This window comes from Helianthus annuus, chromosome 5 (assembly GCF_002127325.2).
Source record: "Helianthus annuus cultivar XRQ/B chromosome 5, HanXRQr2.0-SUNRISE, whole genome shotgun sequence".
Classification (NCBI taxonomy): domain Eukaryota; kingdom Viridiplantae; phylum Streptophyta; class Magnoliopsida; order Asterales; family Asteraceae; genus Helianthus; species Helianthus annuus.
In genome coordinates, this window is record NC_035437.2 from 171,207,840 (window position 1) to 171,223,483 (window position 15,644).

At 35.1% G+C, this 15,644-nt stretch overlaps 2 protein-coding genes across 2 annotated transcripts; both read right to left on the reverse strand.

Moving 5' to 3' along the window:
• Window positions 1-424: 424 nt before the first annotated feature.
• On the reverse strand, window positions 425-2,207 carry LOC110944093 (chitinase 2). Its single transcript, XM_022185808.2, has 2 exons — window positions 2,132-2,207; window positions 425-1,318 (listed from the first exon to the last, which is right to left on the reverse strand). The coding sequence occupies exons 1-2, from the start codon at window positions 2,196-2,198 to the stop codon at window positions 495-497; spliced, it is 891 nt and encodes a 296-aa protein (XP_022041500.2). The 5' UTR covers window positions 2,199-2,207; the 3' UTR covers window positions 425-494.
• A 1,284-nt stretch (window positions 2,208-3,491) lies between these two features.
• LOC110942105 (phosphatidate cytidylyltransferase 2) lies at window positions 3,492-13,434 on the reverse strand. Its single transcript, XM_022183822.2, has 12 exons — window positions 13,183-13,434; window positions 10,890-11,021; window positions 10,551-10,804; window positions 9,884-10,035; window positions 9,129-9,270; window positions 8,397-8,553; window positions 8,223-8,270; window positions 7,092-7,178; window positions 5,964-6,092; window positions 5,836-5,892; window positions 5,196-5,279; window positions 3,492-3,822 (listed from the first exon to the last, which is right to left on the reverse strand). The coding sequence occupies exons 2-12, from the start codon at window positions 10,974-10,976 to the stop codon at window positions 3,736-3,738; spliced, it is 1,284 nt and encodes a 427-aa protein (XP_022039514.1). The 5' UTR covers window positions 10,977-11,021; window positions 13,183-13,434; the 3' UTR covers window positions 3,492-3,735.
• Window positions 13,435-15,644: the final 2,210 nt, after the last annotated feature.

The following is a 15,644-nucleotide window of genomic DNA, read 5'->3' on the forward strand; positions in this document are numbered from 1 at the left end:
GTCTACAAAAGTATTCAATCTTTTGTATTATTAATATGTCTGCTTTACCGATATAGAGCTCACAGGTTTATATTTGGTTGTCTAGCTAGAGACTCTTACTGAACTCACAGATCCGCATCTATTGTAATTAAATCATCATTTCATCATTTCAGTTAGGTTACAATACATAGAGATTACGAAGAACTCTAAAAACCTAACTGAGCCCGTAGTCCCGTTATTAATAATAACGTATTCTAATAATAAGATCACAACAACAACAACAACCATACCCAGTATATCCCACAAATAGCAGAACTATTCGTAGGGTCTCGGGGAGGTGGGATGTAGGCAAACCTTTCCTCTATCCTGCGAATAGAGAGGCTGCTTCCTGAGAGACCCCCGGCTCCAAAACAACCAACAGGTAGATATAGATATATGAAAGATGGATAAGTAAATAGCGTAGCAGTAGTCAGATAGATCATTAGCATGCAAACATAGGCATAGATACAAGAAAATCACATCTTGAGCAAATACTCCTGTGATTTCTCCTCATAATAAAACCTACTAGTCGAATTAGTGAAAGCAGAAGCATCAGCAGAATACAACATAATCCCATTAATATCAAACCCATTTTTCACCAAATCATCCAAAGCATCAAAGAACACCTCCCCTTGAATCCCTCTTCCATCAATCTCGTAGCTCGGCAACACCTTCTCTTTATCAAACTGCGTCGTCCTGAGTCGAAAATCCTCTAAGTACGCTTCAGTCGTCTTCACTTTATCCGTATAAAACTGATGATTAACATAATCGATAACATCCCCATACGCGCTAAATAGTTGTATATAAGGTATAGTTGTTAAATGGTAGGGTGATATTGTTGCAACAGATATAACACTTTGATTTTTTAAATAAGTGATGAGTTCACCAATGCAGTAGCTAAAACTTTCATTGTGTTTAGGAAAGTTTTCGTAGTCGATATCTATACCGTCTAGGTGATATGTTTGGATTATAGATTTGAGAGATGTGAACGCGTTTGTGATCCAGATATCGTTGTTTTTCGGTTTGTACCAATGGAGTGTTGTGGAGCCGAGGCTCCAGCCCGAGAGGCTTGCTAGCGCTTTTACGTTTGGGTGTTTGGATTTGATGGCGGATACTGCGTCCGCGGTTAAGCCTTCGGACCAGTAGGGTTTGAAAATGCCGTTTTGAGGGGTGCCTGACGCGTCTGCGTCGATTGCGAAGCTGAGAATGAAGTGGAAGTCGATGTTGTCGTTGATTGGGACTTCGTCTAGTGTTACTGGTTTTCCTGTTGCTCCTATGTATTCCATCATCACTTTTCCATCTGCAAAAACAAAAAAATTATAAAAAAAATTTACATAACATGAATTTTAACTGCGAAAAGAGGAAATAATTGTTTTAACATATATTTAGTTATGAGAGAAACAGACTAATGCAATTAGATAATTGTCTTATGTATTATAGTTAACGTAATAAACGCACAAATGTTTATAGATGTACTTCTTTACTTGAAGTTAGTTTGTTATCAAGCGGCACCAGGGGCGGAGGCAATGTATAAGGAGGGGTTGCCCGGGCTACCCCTCAACTCCGTCTTCGTAGTGTAAAAATACCCTTCAACTCTGTGTATGTAGTGTAAAATTTTTTTTTTATACAAAGGATATGATACCCCTGATCCCAATTTTTTTTTAAAATACCCCTGAATTTTTGGGCTAGATCTGCCAGTGTTGAACGACAGAATCTTTCTCTATCTCAACTCTGTATTTTTTTTTCATTGTTCAAAACCTTAAAGCAACTAATATATGCTTTTATTTGTGTTGAAAATTTCAAAGTGTACACACTTAAAATCATGAAACCCAAACAATACCTACTTAACCCATATGTTTTTTTTTTTTTTTGTGTGCAAAAAAATCATCAAAGCTAACACACACACACACACACATATATGCGCCTGACCCCCCGAACTTTCTGTTCAGTAGTGTAATATATGTGGTTTTCGTATATAAATTTTTTGGTACATACGTTTTCGACCCCCTGGTTCTATAGAAATTTTTGGGTATATACGTTTTCAACCACCTCCCCCCCCCCCCCGGTCAAAAATCTCAAGCTTCGCCAATGATGGGATACGTGTGTAACTTACCACAAAGTTGTAAAGAAAGAATGGCGGCCATGACAAAGTAGCAAAACCTGGTGTAAACATTAGCCATTTTATGTTTTATCGGCTCTAACAACTTTGGTTGATGGGATAACAAGTTAGCATTAACTCTCAAATACTTATATATGAAAAATAGAGAATGTGTGTACTTTGTTTGCCTATTACAAAGAGGTTTCTTTGGCAACTTTGTGAAAATCACAATGAATAAAAAATGTATTCGTCGTCTAAGTTAAAAGCCTAGTTGTGACAAAACCGAATTTAAACTTTGGATACATCATGTTTCAAGAGATTAAGATCTTAACCGTTTTGGATGGCTTGTTTGTCTTATCATAGATACTGTCCATACACATTGTTGGCTAGTTACTGCATTTTAATCGTCACAATAAAAATGTAATATTTGATTTTGAGGTTTTGTGGGTGAAAATATAAATAGAAATCAACTAGAACTAGTGTCATTCCCCGTGCTACGCAGCGGGATATGGTATTGGCACTCATTGTAGCAATCGGCACGTGTCTTTGCCTTCTACATTATAACTCAAATAAACATAAACAGACCTAACAAAAAAGCATGAATTTTGTTGAACAAAAAAATATTCATAGGTAATTTGCGTAAACATAAACAATTAAACAGACCCAACAAAACAACATGAATTTAATTGAACAAAAAAATATTCATAGGTAATTTGCAAAGGCTCGAGACAGAACTGAAACCACCACACTGCCCCAACTAAAAAAAAATCCATAACCTTAAAATGCAAGTGGTGATAGCGTATTGAAACAACTTATTGACTTATTGGCTTCTTGGAAAAGTCAGGATTTTGTGACTTATTGACTTATTGGTTTTTCCCCCTCACATACACCCTCTTTGCCAAACATCATTTTAAAGCTTATGACTTTTCAAAAAGCCAATAAGTCAATAAGTTGTTTCAAAAAGCTTACCCAAACATGCCCTATATACATCAATCATATTTGGTTGAGTCATTATGACTGATTATTTGGTATAGTCAACTTGATGATGCTCCATAAACATAATATGAATCTCCACACTCAAAATTCCAAAAAACTAATAAACAAATCCATTACTTCAAGACTTATGGGCAGATTATAATCTCACTACAAGAACAGGCATTATGAGCTTACATGAAACTGTAATTATCAGTCTATAAGAACATGAAACTGTATCAGATTATGCAAACTGACTACAAGAACAGGCATTATGAAACCAACCGAGCGAAGCTGACACTGTAAATACCCAAAAAATGGAACCTCCAAGAACAGGCATTATTGGCTTACATGAAAAATGGAAAAACAATTTTGTTGATAATAGTTTTAATTCAAACACATTGTTAATTTTTTAGTATTTTTATCACCATCATTATCTTACAATATATAATGTAGTTATAGTATATAAAAGTTTTAATTTGGCCCTAAACATGATTAGGGTGCAACAATGTTGGAATCTACCCATAATTACATTCTATAAAAGAAGACAATGAATCAAAGAATGAACAAGTAGCAACTATTAATGTATTCTGTGACCAGTATAAATTGTTGAGTTAACTGTCATTTTCGTCCATGTAAACCAATAATCAGTGCGTGAGGTGTCTCCCGTCTATTACCTCCTTTAGTTTTGAAACGAGTAACTCTTGATCCTCCAAACTGAGACTTCTTAAAATCTATTCCATAAAACATCATTGCTAGATTATATTAACAATAATAGTATAATCTTGATCCTCCAAACTGAGGCTCCTTAATTTATTATAGAGTTAACTGTCATTTTCGTCCCTGTGGTTTGTTCACTTTTGCCATTTCAGGCCAATTTTAAAAAATGCACCAGTTTCCTCCCTGACATACTGGAAATGTGCCACTTTCAGTCCAAAAATTAAAACCCAGTTAAGTCAGACAGGTTAAATGAAGGGTATTATTGTCAATTCATAAAATAAGGTGAAAATAAAAGATATATGAATTGACAATAATACCCTTCATTTAATCTGTCTGACTTAACTGGGTTTTAATTTTTGGACTAAAAGTGGCACGTTTCCAGTATGTCAGGGAGGAAACTGGTGCAATTTTGAAAATTGGCCTGAAATGGTAAAAGTGAACAAATCACAGGGACGAAAATGGCAGTTAACTCTTTATTACAAGTGATAGTGTGTTAGATATTATTATAAAAGTTTACATAACTTGAATAATAATATAATGTTAATAATATGGTCGTATATAATAAAATGACACTTTTTTGTGTTTCTATTTGTTGTTTTTCATTCAACATATTTGACGTGTTTCCTTTATAGCTATTTCTTTTGAGTTTGAAATTTTAGAGATAAAACGTAATCCGAATCAACAAGTTATAAGTATTTTTTAACTTTACCGGTCCCACTCTCCCTTGCTAAATGAAGAACACATCATTTTTTCCCTTTCTTTTGGCATAACTAAAGGGATACTTAGGGGTGTGAATTTCTGACACGACCCGAAAACCCGACACAAACCTAACACGAAATTCGCGAGTTTAGATTTAGTCTAAACGGGTTCGGGTCAGTTTCAGGTTGAACCCGCAAACCTGTTTAAGTTAACGGGTCGGGTCAACCTGGTCGGGTTGGCAGGTTGACCCGTTTAACACATTTATACTATATTATATTTTTTAAAATATATTTTATGTCATAAATTAAATGAGGTGTGTATTTTATGCCACAATATTAACCAGTGGCGAAGCTTGACCTGAATGACGGGGGGTCGAAAACGTATATACACAAAAAATTCTATAGAACCGGGGGGTCGAAAACATATATACCCAAAAATTTCTATACGAAAACTACATATATAACACTACTGAGCGAAAAGTTCGGGGGGTCGGGCGCCCCTCCCCGCCCCTTCTATATTTCCCCATTTATAACTGAATAAGAGAAATTAACATAGATTTATAATTTAGATATGATATTATTATATACATTTGTGTTTCTTAAGTAAATTTTAATTTTAAAGGGCTACTCACAAATGAGAATATTAAAGGGCTAAAACAAGTAGGATCTACACAAGAATAATAACATACCTGTTCCAAAAGGATCTCAACCGGATAATATTGCGGAATAACGAAGGACTGATGGTAGATGTAAGCGAAAACAGCCATTACCATCTGCAACCATTGTATAGAAGTATCAGTCATACATCAGCGTGCAACGTACTTCGCTTATACGTCTTTTGTATGTTCATCTCAACCGTGGTTTGACTCATTCCCCTTTTAGCTAATATATTTTATCTGACCCCTACGCCCCGCTTGCGGTATGCGCATATAATGTATATATGTGTGGGCCATCGGGGGGCAAAAGTGAAAGTGCACTAATTTTAACGTTATTTTACTAATTTCGTGAAAATAACGTTAAAAGCTGAGGACGGTTAATCAGGCATCATGTGGTGGCGTTGATAGCTGAAAGACAAAAGGGTACATGCACTAATTAATCGGTCTTTGTCCCGATTGCTGTGTAATTGTGCCTTATGTCCAAGGCTTGATGCAAAACTACTATCGAGCCGGGGGTCTCACTAGAAGCAACCTCTCTATTCCTACGGGGTAGAGGTAAGGCTGTCTACATCTTACCCTCCTCAGACCCTACATTTGCCTTGCTATTGGTGGGATTTACTGAGTATGATGATGATGATGATTTTATTTGACCCCTCATTCATAAGTACATTACCTGACAGTCCATTCTGTCTGTAAAGCCACCATGTCCTGGAATACTGCCACCAAAATCCTTAAAAAAGATGACAGCATTTTATTCACAAAGTACAACTTCCAGTTTAAACCATAAAAACCAACACAAACCTTAATTTTAAAGGCTCTTTTGAACCCGCTAGCAAAAAAGCCTCCGAATGGTGCTATAACGGATGCGAATAAACCAAGGCATAAAGCATGCCACTGCACTGGTAAAACTAACATTTCCTTCCATGGTAACTGCATATACAATGCGTAATTTAAAAAAGTTGCCTTACTATTTTCATATAGTTGCTATATATATATATATATATATATATATATATATATATATATATATAGGGGATGGTTCAAATGAAAACCACTTTTATTGTGAAAACTCGAAAACTAACTAAAAAAGCCTAAAAAAACCTAAAAAACATACAAAATTTTTTTTTTTTTTTTTAGAAAAATCGCTACTTTTTATATATGGAAAAAAAATTTCAAAAAAAAAAAAAAAAATTTTGGTTGTACTGCACATGTGCACTAATACGGAAAGCCTAAACCACTTAACCCACCCCCCACCGACACCCCCCAACCCCCCCCCCAAAACCTAAATTCACCCTCCCACCAAAAGCCTAACCCCCCCCCCCCCCCAAAAAAAAAAAACCTAAACCCCCCCACCCCCCACCCTCCCGAAAACCTAAAACTAAACCCGAAAAAAACTTAACCCCCCCACCCCCACCCCCCAAAAACCTAAACCCCCCTCCCCCCCACACCCAAAAACCTAATCCTAATCCTAAACCTCCAAAAAAACTAACCCTAAAAGCTAAACTAGAATCAAAAAACTAATTTTAAGCATGTAATGCACATTGTAGTACATGTTATATTGCACATGTGCACTACTATAATAATAGTATTGAAAACAAGACGACACCATAAATCTTTTTTTATGTCATAAAAAATATGCTCGAATATACTTGAATGAAAGATAAGAAAATTTGTGATCTTATGGTGCCATTTTTGTTTTAAAATGATAACGTATGGAGAAATGAGAAATGTTTGAAAAGTTATATATTTTTTGTTCCAATTTTACCCCTCCTTCATTAAAAGTCTTCCCTCCCTCCTTTTTAGTGGGTTTTAGTTAGTTTTCTAGTTTTCACAATAACTAGTGGTTTTCATTTGAACCTTCCCCTATATATATATATATATATATATATATATATATATATTTTGAAAGATGATGGTTCTGACACCTACCACTTGAGTTATCTCTCTGGGTAACTCAAATATTTCAGGCTTAAAAAGAGGGCCAGGATCACATTCAAGCCAACCTGTAGAAAAATCCTGCATAGCAGCCTCAAAATCAAATATTGCAATAGAGGTTGGCAAATTGGGCTGGGTGGGTGGGTTAGTGTTCGGGTCAAAAAAGGTGTTTTTGTACAGACCGGGCTGAGTTGGCCCAAACACTTTTTCTGTAAAGTACATGGATGGCCCTTGTGGTTTACCAAAATTTTGGATTTGGTCCCTAGATTTTCAACAGTACACAGATAGTCCCTGTGGTTTGCACTTTGTTACGCATTTAGTCCCCAGCGGTTTTCCAAAAGTACATGGATGGTCCATGTGGTTTGCACTTTGTAACGCGTTTAGTCCCTAACTTGGACATGCTAAAAGTTAAAACCTTTAGATTTGTTGGTTGGGGACTAAATGTGTTACAAAGTGCAAACCACAGGGACCATCCGTGTACTTTTGAAAAGTTAGGGACCAAATCCAAAATTTTGGTAAACCACAGGGACCATCTGTGTACTTTACTCTGTTGTTTAATACTTTAAACTTTTTAATCAACAATTAGTCTGCCAAATATGATTACAAAACTAAATTATTTTAGTAATAATATATAGGGTTAGGTTAACGTACAATATCCCTTATCGTACAATATGTACGCGCTCATCTCAGCCGTCAGATCTTCATCCCACATTGAAATCGCATGTTGGTTTTTTGTAACAATTTCGCATGTTGGTTTTTTAACATGCGAATTCATCAAAATTACCACATGCAAAATTGTTACAAAAAACCAACATGCGAATTCATCAAAATTACCACATACAAAATAGTTACAACAAACCAACATGCGATTACATCAAGATTATCACATGCGAAAATGTTACAAAAACCAACATGCGATTTCATCAAAATTATCACATGCGATTTCACATCGCGTACGTAGCGTACGTTAAGGGATATTGTACAGTACACTTTCTCATAATATATATTTGGACAACTTTTAACCTATTTGACCCATTTTGGTTGTTTCCATTAAAACTATTTTTTTTTTGTTTACCCATTTGACCAGAGTGCGATAAAAATATAACTCGAAGTATTTAAACTCACCCTTCTTGGGCATGTCATCCACCGGTAATGACCCAAAACGTTAGCGAGCTACATAAAAGAATTTAAATTCTTTAGAACAACTGAGTAATAGCTTGTGATCCAATGAAATTCACTTCTTAACTAGTGATAAAATGAAAATAATGAATTTGACTTTTAACTTGCAAATAATCTCACAAAAAATGCTGCAATAACTGTTGTAACGGATGCTCCTATAAACCCTTCCCATGTTTTCCTTGGAGAAATCTTGATAAGTGGCGTCTTCCCAAAGAAAAAACCAAAGAAATAAGCAGCTACATCGTTAATTGCAATAAGTGATGCCGGAAGGAGAAACCTGTATGAAATTACAAGAAACAAAGTTTATTACCTAAAATAGAAATTGCTTAGGCTCAAACTATCTACACACCAAGTGTGTAGATAGCCAACCCAAAAATGTGTTTTTTGTCCTATGTGCATACCCTGCAGTGTCGAGCTGTGGCCAAAGCGCGGCGTTTTGGTCCGGTCAACCAGACAAAGACTGACGGGTCTGTTGACCGGACCAAAACGTCGAGCTTTGGCCGCGTTTTGGTCCTGTCAACCAGACCAGGTGTCAGTCTTTTGTCTGGTTGACAGGACTAAAACGCGGCCAAAGCTCGGCGTTTTGGTCCGGTCAACAGACCCGTCAGTCTTTGTCTGGTTGACCGGACCAAAACACCGCGCTTTGGCCACAGCTCGACACTGCAGAGTGTGCATATAGGACAAAAAACACCTTTTTGGTGTGCCAATAGGCAAATGGGTGTGCAAATAGGTACACCCATTGCTTAAAGTATCTTAGTTTTGTATGCAATTTTACCTATCATGAACAATATAATAGTGGAAGACATAGTATTGTTATAAGTAAATTGGAATAAATTTATGAATCAAAATTACCAGAATATCCCTTCAAAGATATTGGCAGCGGTGAAGGAAGATTGTGCAAACACCACGATCAAAATCATGTGTGTCCATGCATACTGACTAAACTGATACTTGTACATCTTTTTCTTTAGTGTAAGAATGAACCACATGAACCCTGTAACATATAGGAAATATCGTATTAGCATATCAAAAGATTTTTTTTTCGAAATGTGCTACTTTCGGTTTCTTGCTTATGTGACATTTGTTTTTCTGATAGGTTGCTGTAATAATTAAACATAAATGACAAGAGGTATAAACAAAAATGAGTAAACTGCCATTTTGGTCCCTGTGGTTTGGTCACTTTTGCCACTTTAGTCCAAAACTCAAACCTTTTGCATCTGGTCCCTGTGGTTTCAGTTTTATTGCCATTTTGGTCCAAAAATGAAATCAGATCATATTTGTCTTATAAAATCCTGCTATTTTGTCCTTTTCCGCATGGGCCAAATTATCATTTCTTTTTTATAAATAAATACCAGATTTTATAAGACAAATATGACCTGATTTACCCCTGAGGAAAAGGACAAAATTGCAGGATTTTATAAGACAAATATGACCTGATTTCATTTTTGGACCAAAATGACAATAAAACTGAAACCACAGGGACCCAGATGCAAAAAGTTTTGAGTTTTGGACTAAAGTGGCAAAAGTGACCAAACCACAGGGACCAAAATGGCAGTTTACTCAACAAAAATAGTTACGAAATGAAAATATTCCTACTTGAAATGCACCTGCAATGTATAGGAAATAACAGATGACCATTTGATACTTCATAAAACTGGTTGCAAGCTTGTAGAAGAACTTTTCAGGAGTTACAGCATGCGTAATCTGTTGACCAAGAATTCGACCATACACGTACAACATTGCAGTGAAAAAGAAGTGCCTGTGATACCACATCGCTATTTAATTACCCATATGATAATTTAATAGGATAGATTAGTTTTTAACTAAAAGAGTAAACTGCCATTTTGGTCCCTGTGGTTTGGTCATTTTTGCCACTTTAGTCCAAAACTCAAACTTTTTGCATCTGGGTCCCTGTGGTTTCAGTTTTATTGCCATTTTGGTCCAAAAATGAAATCAGGTGATATTTGTCTTATAAAATCCTGCTATTTTTGTCATTTTCCACAGGTGCAAAATGATCATTTCTTTTTTTATAAATAAATACCATATTTTATAAGACAAATATGACCTGATTTGCCCCTGAGGAAAATGACAAAATTGCAGGATTTTATAAGACAAATATGACTTGCTTTCATTTTTGGACCAAAATGGCAATAAAACTGAAACCACAGGGACCCAGATGCAAAAACTTTGAGTTTTGGATTAAAGTGGCAAAAGTGACCAAACCACAGGGACCAAAATGGCAGTTTACTCTAACTATAAAATTAGCACTGTTACCAATTGAGAAGCCTGAATCCTGGAAGCTGTTTAGCTTCATGAGCTCTTCTAAGCAAGTTAAAAAGCTCGCTCGTCATTAAGATTTGGATAATGACGATCATACCCCAGAGATAAATATGACCCAAATAGACAACCAATATAAAGCACAACAGCATCCAAACAGAAGAATATGTTCGAACCCACATTGATCTGTATTTGTTTTGGTCATTGAGGAGCAAATTATTGTCACTTACTTTCACTACATCTGAAAAAGCCTATATAATCCCAGAAGAAAAAAAAACAAGTATAAATATGCAAATTATATCAGTGCATGTGTTTACATATTCATCTTGAACAAACCTCAGTTGATTTTCTTCTATGCCGAGATCGAGTAATTGAAGGTGATCTAGGGCTTTGAAAACTTTTTTCCATTAGTTTAGCGTTCATTTTCGCTGAAATTTACTCTGGGGCTGAAATCAAATGTATGTGCACCTTAAAAAGCATACAAGAAAAGATGTTAAAAATGATAATGAGCCTTTCTTGATCAGGTTAAGCTTAGGGATACAATAATAAGGAAGTTCAAGGCTTCAAGCATACTACATAATTGCATAACGCAATTACGATATAAACATCATGGTTTATCAAATGAACTTGATTGAAGTGGTGAAAATTTCTCATATGAGTAGGGGTTTATAACCATAACATCCGACCCCTCATACCAACGAATATTGTATGCTTTCCCCTTGAAGGGTGGTGATATTTTAGGTCGGGCATTTCTATGCAGGGCCGTTCTAACGTTTTTGGAGGCCCTAAGCGAAATACAAAGTGGAGTCCTTTAAATTTCTATAATTTCACAAAAAAAAGAACATGCATCTAAGAATACAGACTAAAATCACCGTAAGTCGTAACGCTCAGCGATTCGCTGGCAGCAGACAGATGGGAAATAAGAACGATAATGGCGGCTCTAATTGAGGTATTTTATAATGAATAACTAATGTGTCGATGTATGCAATTATGTATATTAGCTTAGCTGGAGTTTTTAATTAAAAAGTGAGACGTTTTTTTAAATAGAAAATTGGTTTATTTTGCAATTAATTTGTTAATTTGGACCTTAACACACATACTATATATAATAGCTTATTAAAAATAGAGGCCCTAATGTATGTAACATTGGTGGCTCTAGGCCCGTGCCTAAGATGAAAAGCCTAACAGGCCAGCCCTGTTTCTATGGACCCATCGCTCATCCACGGCCAATTTAGGTTTTTCCCAGGGTATTACAATTACACCGTAACGTAACTTATTCGTGCCTTTATGTTATGCAAAAAAAAAAAAAAAAAATGTTCTTTTCTCTAATGTATGTAACATTGTAACATAATCCCACCCAGTTTCTTCCTAATGTGTAACTAACCTTCTATAACTAGTAAAACTATATGTATGATAGAACGAAAAAGTAGGGGAAAGTTATTATACAAATAAAGTTAACGTACTAAACGTACGAATAGCATGAAAAAGCAAAAAGCACACAGTGGCATTTTTGTAATTATCTGCTTGTAGGGTAATTATCAAAATTACTCTACAAATGATACTGTAGAGTAATTTTGATCTTTTGTAGAGTAATTTTGTAAAATGTTCTTGTAGAGTAATTTTGATCTTGTAGGGTAATTATCAAAATCACACTACCCCCCCCCCCCCACCCAAACTAAAAGCTAAAATCTAAACCATAACATAACTAAATGGTAACAAAATTACTCTACAAGATCAAAATTACTCTACATTATCATTTTACAAAATTACTCTACAAGATCATTTTACAAAATTACTCTACAGGATCATTTGTAGAGTAATTTTGAATTGTATGTTGTTTGATAAACTTGTAGGGTAATTTTGATTCACTTGTAAAGTAATTTTGATGCAGAGTCATTTTGATACACTTGTAGAGTAATTTTGATAATTACCCTACAAAAACAAAATTACTCTACAAGAACATTTTACAAAATTACTCTACAAAAGATCAAAATTAAATTACTCTACAGGATCATTTGTAGAGTAATTTTGATAGTTACTGATAATTACGAAAAAGACACCGTGTTTTTTTGTCTTTTCCTTCAGTTCGTACGTTTTATACGTTAACTTTATTTGTATTTGATCTTTTACCTGAAAAGTAAGTTACATTTTAGTGTAATTAACTCGACCAAACTGCATATCAGGCAAAAAAAAACAAGCAAATATGTGGAAACCTGAATCATAACTAGTCATATAGAGCAAGAAATATTGCATGTACGGAACAATATTGCCTGCTAGTATTCCATACCGTATGCAACAATAACATTAACGAAAAATTATCATAGTTTTCGTCTTTTCGATCGAATATCTTTACGTATTAAGTTCTGCTCGTAATCGTTAGTATTAACGAATGTAATCAACTAACTGTTATCATTCTTCATACAATCAATTCCATGTGTCAAATAATAAATCTCCATACCTCAATATTGAAATTGTTTGTTGAATTAACACGAAAACAGAAATCTACACTGACATTAACGATTCAAAATTGCCTCTGATGCTGAATAAATCGAAATAAATGGTTATATTGATGCAATTTTGGGGAAAACACAAAATTCGGTAAAAAAAAATAATCAATGAGGGATTTTACTCTTGATTTGATGAATCTATGTACATATTTCCTCGTGGTTGAAGAATCTCGGAAGATCACCGAAAAGGCATTTGTGAATTTGTCGTGAATCATCAGCTAAACAAGGTGACGAGCATGCGAATTAACCCTAACCGCTAACGTACGTATGTTTTTTGAAAAATATGAGCCTTTGCCTCTTGAATTCACATGTCATAAAAATAATATGATTAAAAGTTTAAAATAATGTTGATTTGAAAAACTAAACAACCGTGAGAGTTGTTATGGGAAGGCGAGGTTGGGGTTTTTCTCGTAATCACTCTTCGGCATAGCATAAGTATTGTTTGTAGGTGAGTAAATTATAAGTGAGAATGGGGAGTGTAGGATGTTGGAGATTTTCATTTTGATGGAGTGTGTGGTATTTATAGCTAGGACGGTGAGAATTGATTGGGCGAGACGTCACTATCGGAATATCCTTTTGGTCCCCTCTCTGCTGACCATTAGTGGTGGTAGGGAGGGTGTACGTTTGCGGCTTGCTATTGACCAGATGTTGCTATCGGAATATCCTTGTGGTCTCCTCTGTGATGATTGCTAATGAAGGCTGCGAGGAATATGAATCCGCGGAATGTGGTTGCTTGGACGTCGCTATCAATTGTACTTCTTGTCTCTCTTGCGATAACCGTTAATGGAGATTCATGGTGCAGTGGTTCGCAGAACATTATTGGCCATACGTCGCTTTCATTGTGTCCTTTTTGTCTCCTTTGCCTTGGCGGATCCGACATGGTGGGTGGGCCTCGCGGATAATTTATCTTGGCCAGTTTTTTGGGTTACGGGTGGAGTTTGGGATTTCCCCAGATCTGCGAGAGTCTGGGCCCATATCTTTTCAATACACATTTATTTCAGAAGACGTATAAGCATGATTTACTTTTGTAACAAAGTTGTGATCTTTGTTTGGGAAACAAAAATCAAAGAACCCCTCATGCAATGTTCCTCTATAGTATAGACTCAAATGTCTCTAGTTGATGGTACAAGCCTTTTAACTCAGGATGCGACATTGTATGAAAGTTTGATGGTTTTTAATATAGAATGCTAAATATATTATATTCTTGACATGTTTTTTAATTTTAGACTTTAAAATGATAAATCGCTAAAATCGACCAATCATGACAACCCTCATCTGCATTAGTGGATTTTCAAAACCGCAGCTAGCAGTTTTGCCTTGAATTTTCATCATGCCGAACCATATTGTGAACACCCCTATCAAAACTATATTCACATATACATTATAACTAGGTTATAACCCCGTGTATTACACGGGTTGAATAAATAAATTTTATATACTAAATAATAAAACAATATATCTTTAAAAACCTCCTTTATTGCACGAGTTGAATAAATATTATTTTTAAATATTAAGTAATAAAAAGTTATATTTATAAGAAGCATATTGTACGGGTTGAATAAACGTAATTTTATATACCAAATAATAAAAAAAGTTATATCTTTAAAAACCACGTGTATTGTTGAATAAATAGAATAGTGTTTACCAAATAATAAAAAAGTTACATTTTTAAAAACCCCTATGTATTATATGGCTTGAATAAATATAATTTTATATACCAAATAAGGAAAATTATATTTTAAAAAACTAATAGATATACTCGGTACGCGACAGATATCGTGATTGCGGAGATGATTATTGAAAAGAAGAAACAATGGTCAAACATGCTATTCAAGAAGCAAATAATCAGCCATTTGAGTGATAAAATATAAATTACATTTAAAAAACCCGTAATAAATCTAATTTTATATATAAATGGGGAGAGGTGAAATGCCTGTTTTACCCTCATGTGCAGTGCACATGGCATAACTTAACTGAAAATTATAACTTGGTTTGCCCTAAAGGACATAACGTGCAACATTTTGAAACATTAAGTACAAAAGTCATCATTTTTAAAGGTAAATGACAGCGCCTGAAATTTGAGAAAAACATAAAGGACAAAACTTGTAATTTACCCTAGAGTAAATTACGTTTTTGGCCCCTGTGGTTATATCAGTTTTACTATATTGGCCCAAAATAAGAATTTTTAACAGATCAGCCCCCATGGTCCCATTATCTAACCGTTTTGGCCCCTAAGTCTAACCAAACCCTAACCCTGGTTAATTTCTTGGTCACATGGGTTGCACATGATGGGTAAAATTGTAATTTCCCCTCCCCCTTTTATGACTTTATAAATAAAACCCAAAATCATCATTTTCTTGAACAAATCAGATCATCATCTGCATCTCTCTTGAACAAAAACCCAGATCTGATTTCTTGAACAAATCATATCATCATCATCTGCGTGTCTTGAACAAATCATCATCTGCATCTCTTGAACAAAAACCCAGATCTGATTTCTTTAACAAATCAGATCATCATCATCCGCGTGTCTTGAACAAATAGTACGGTTGATTGATGGTATGGTGATGATGGTGGTGAAGAA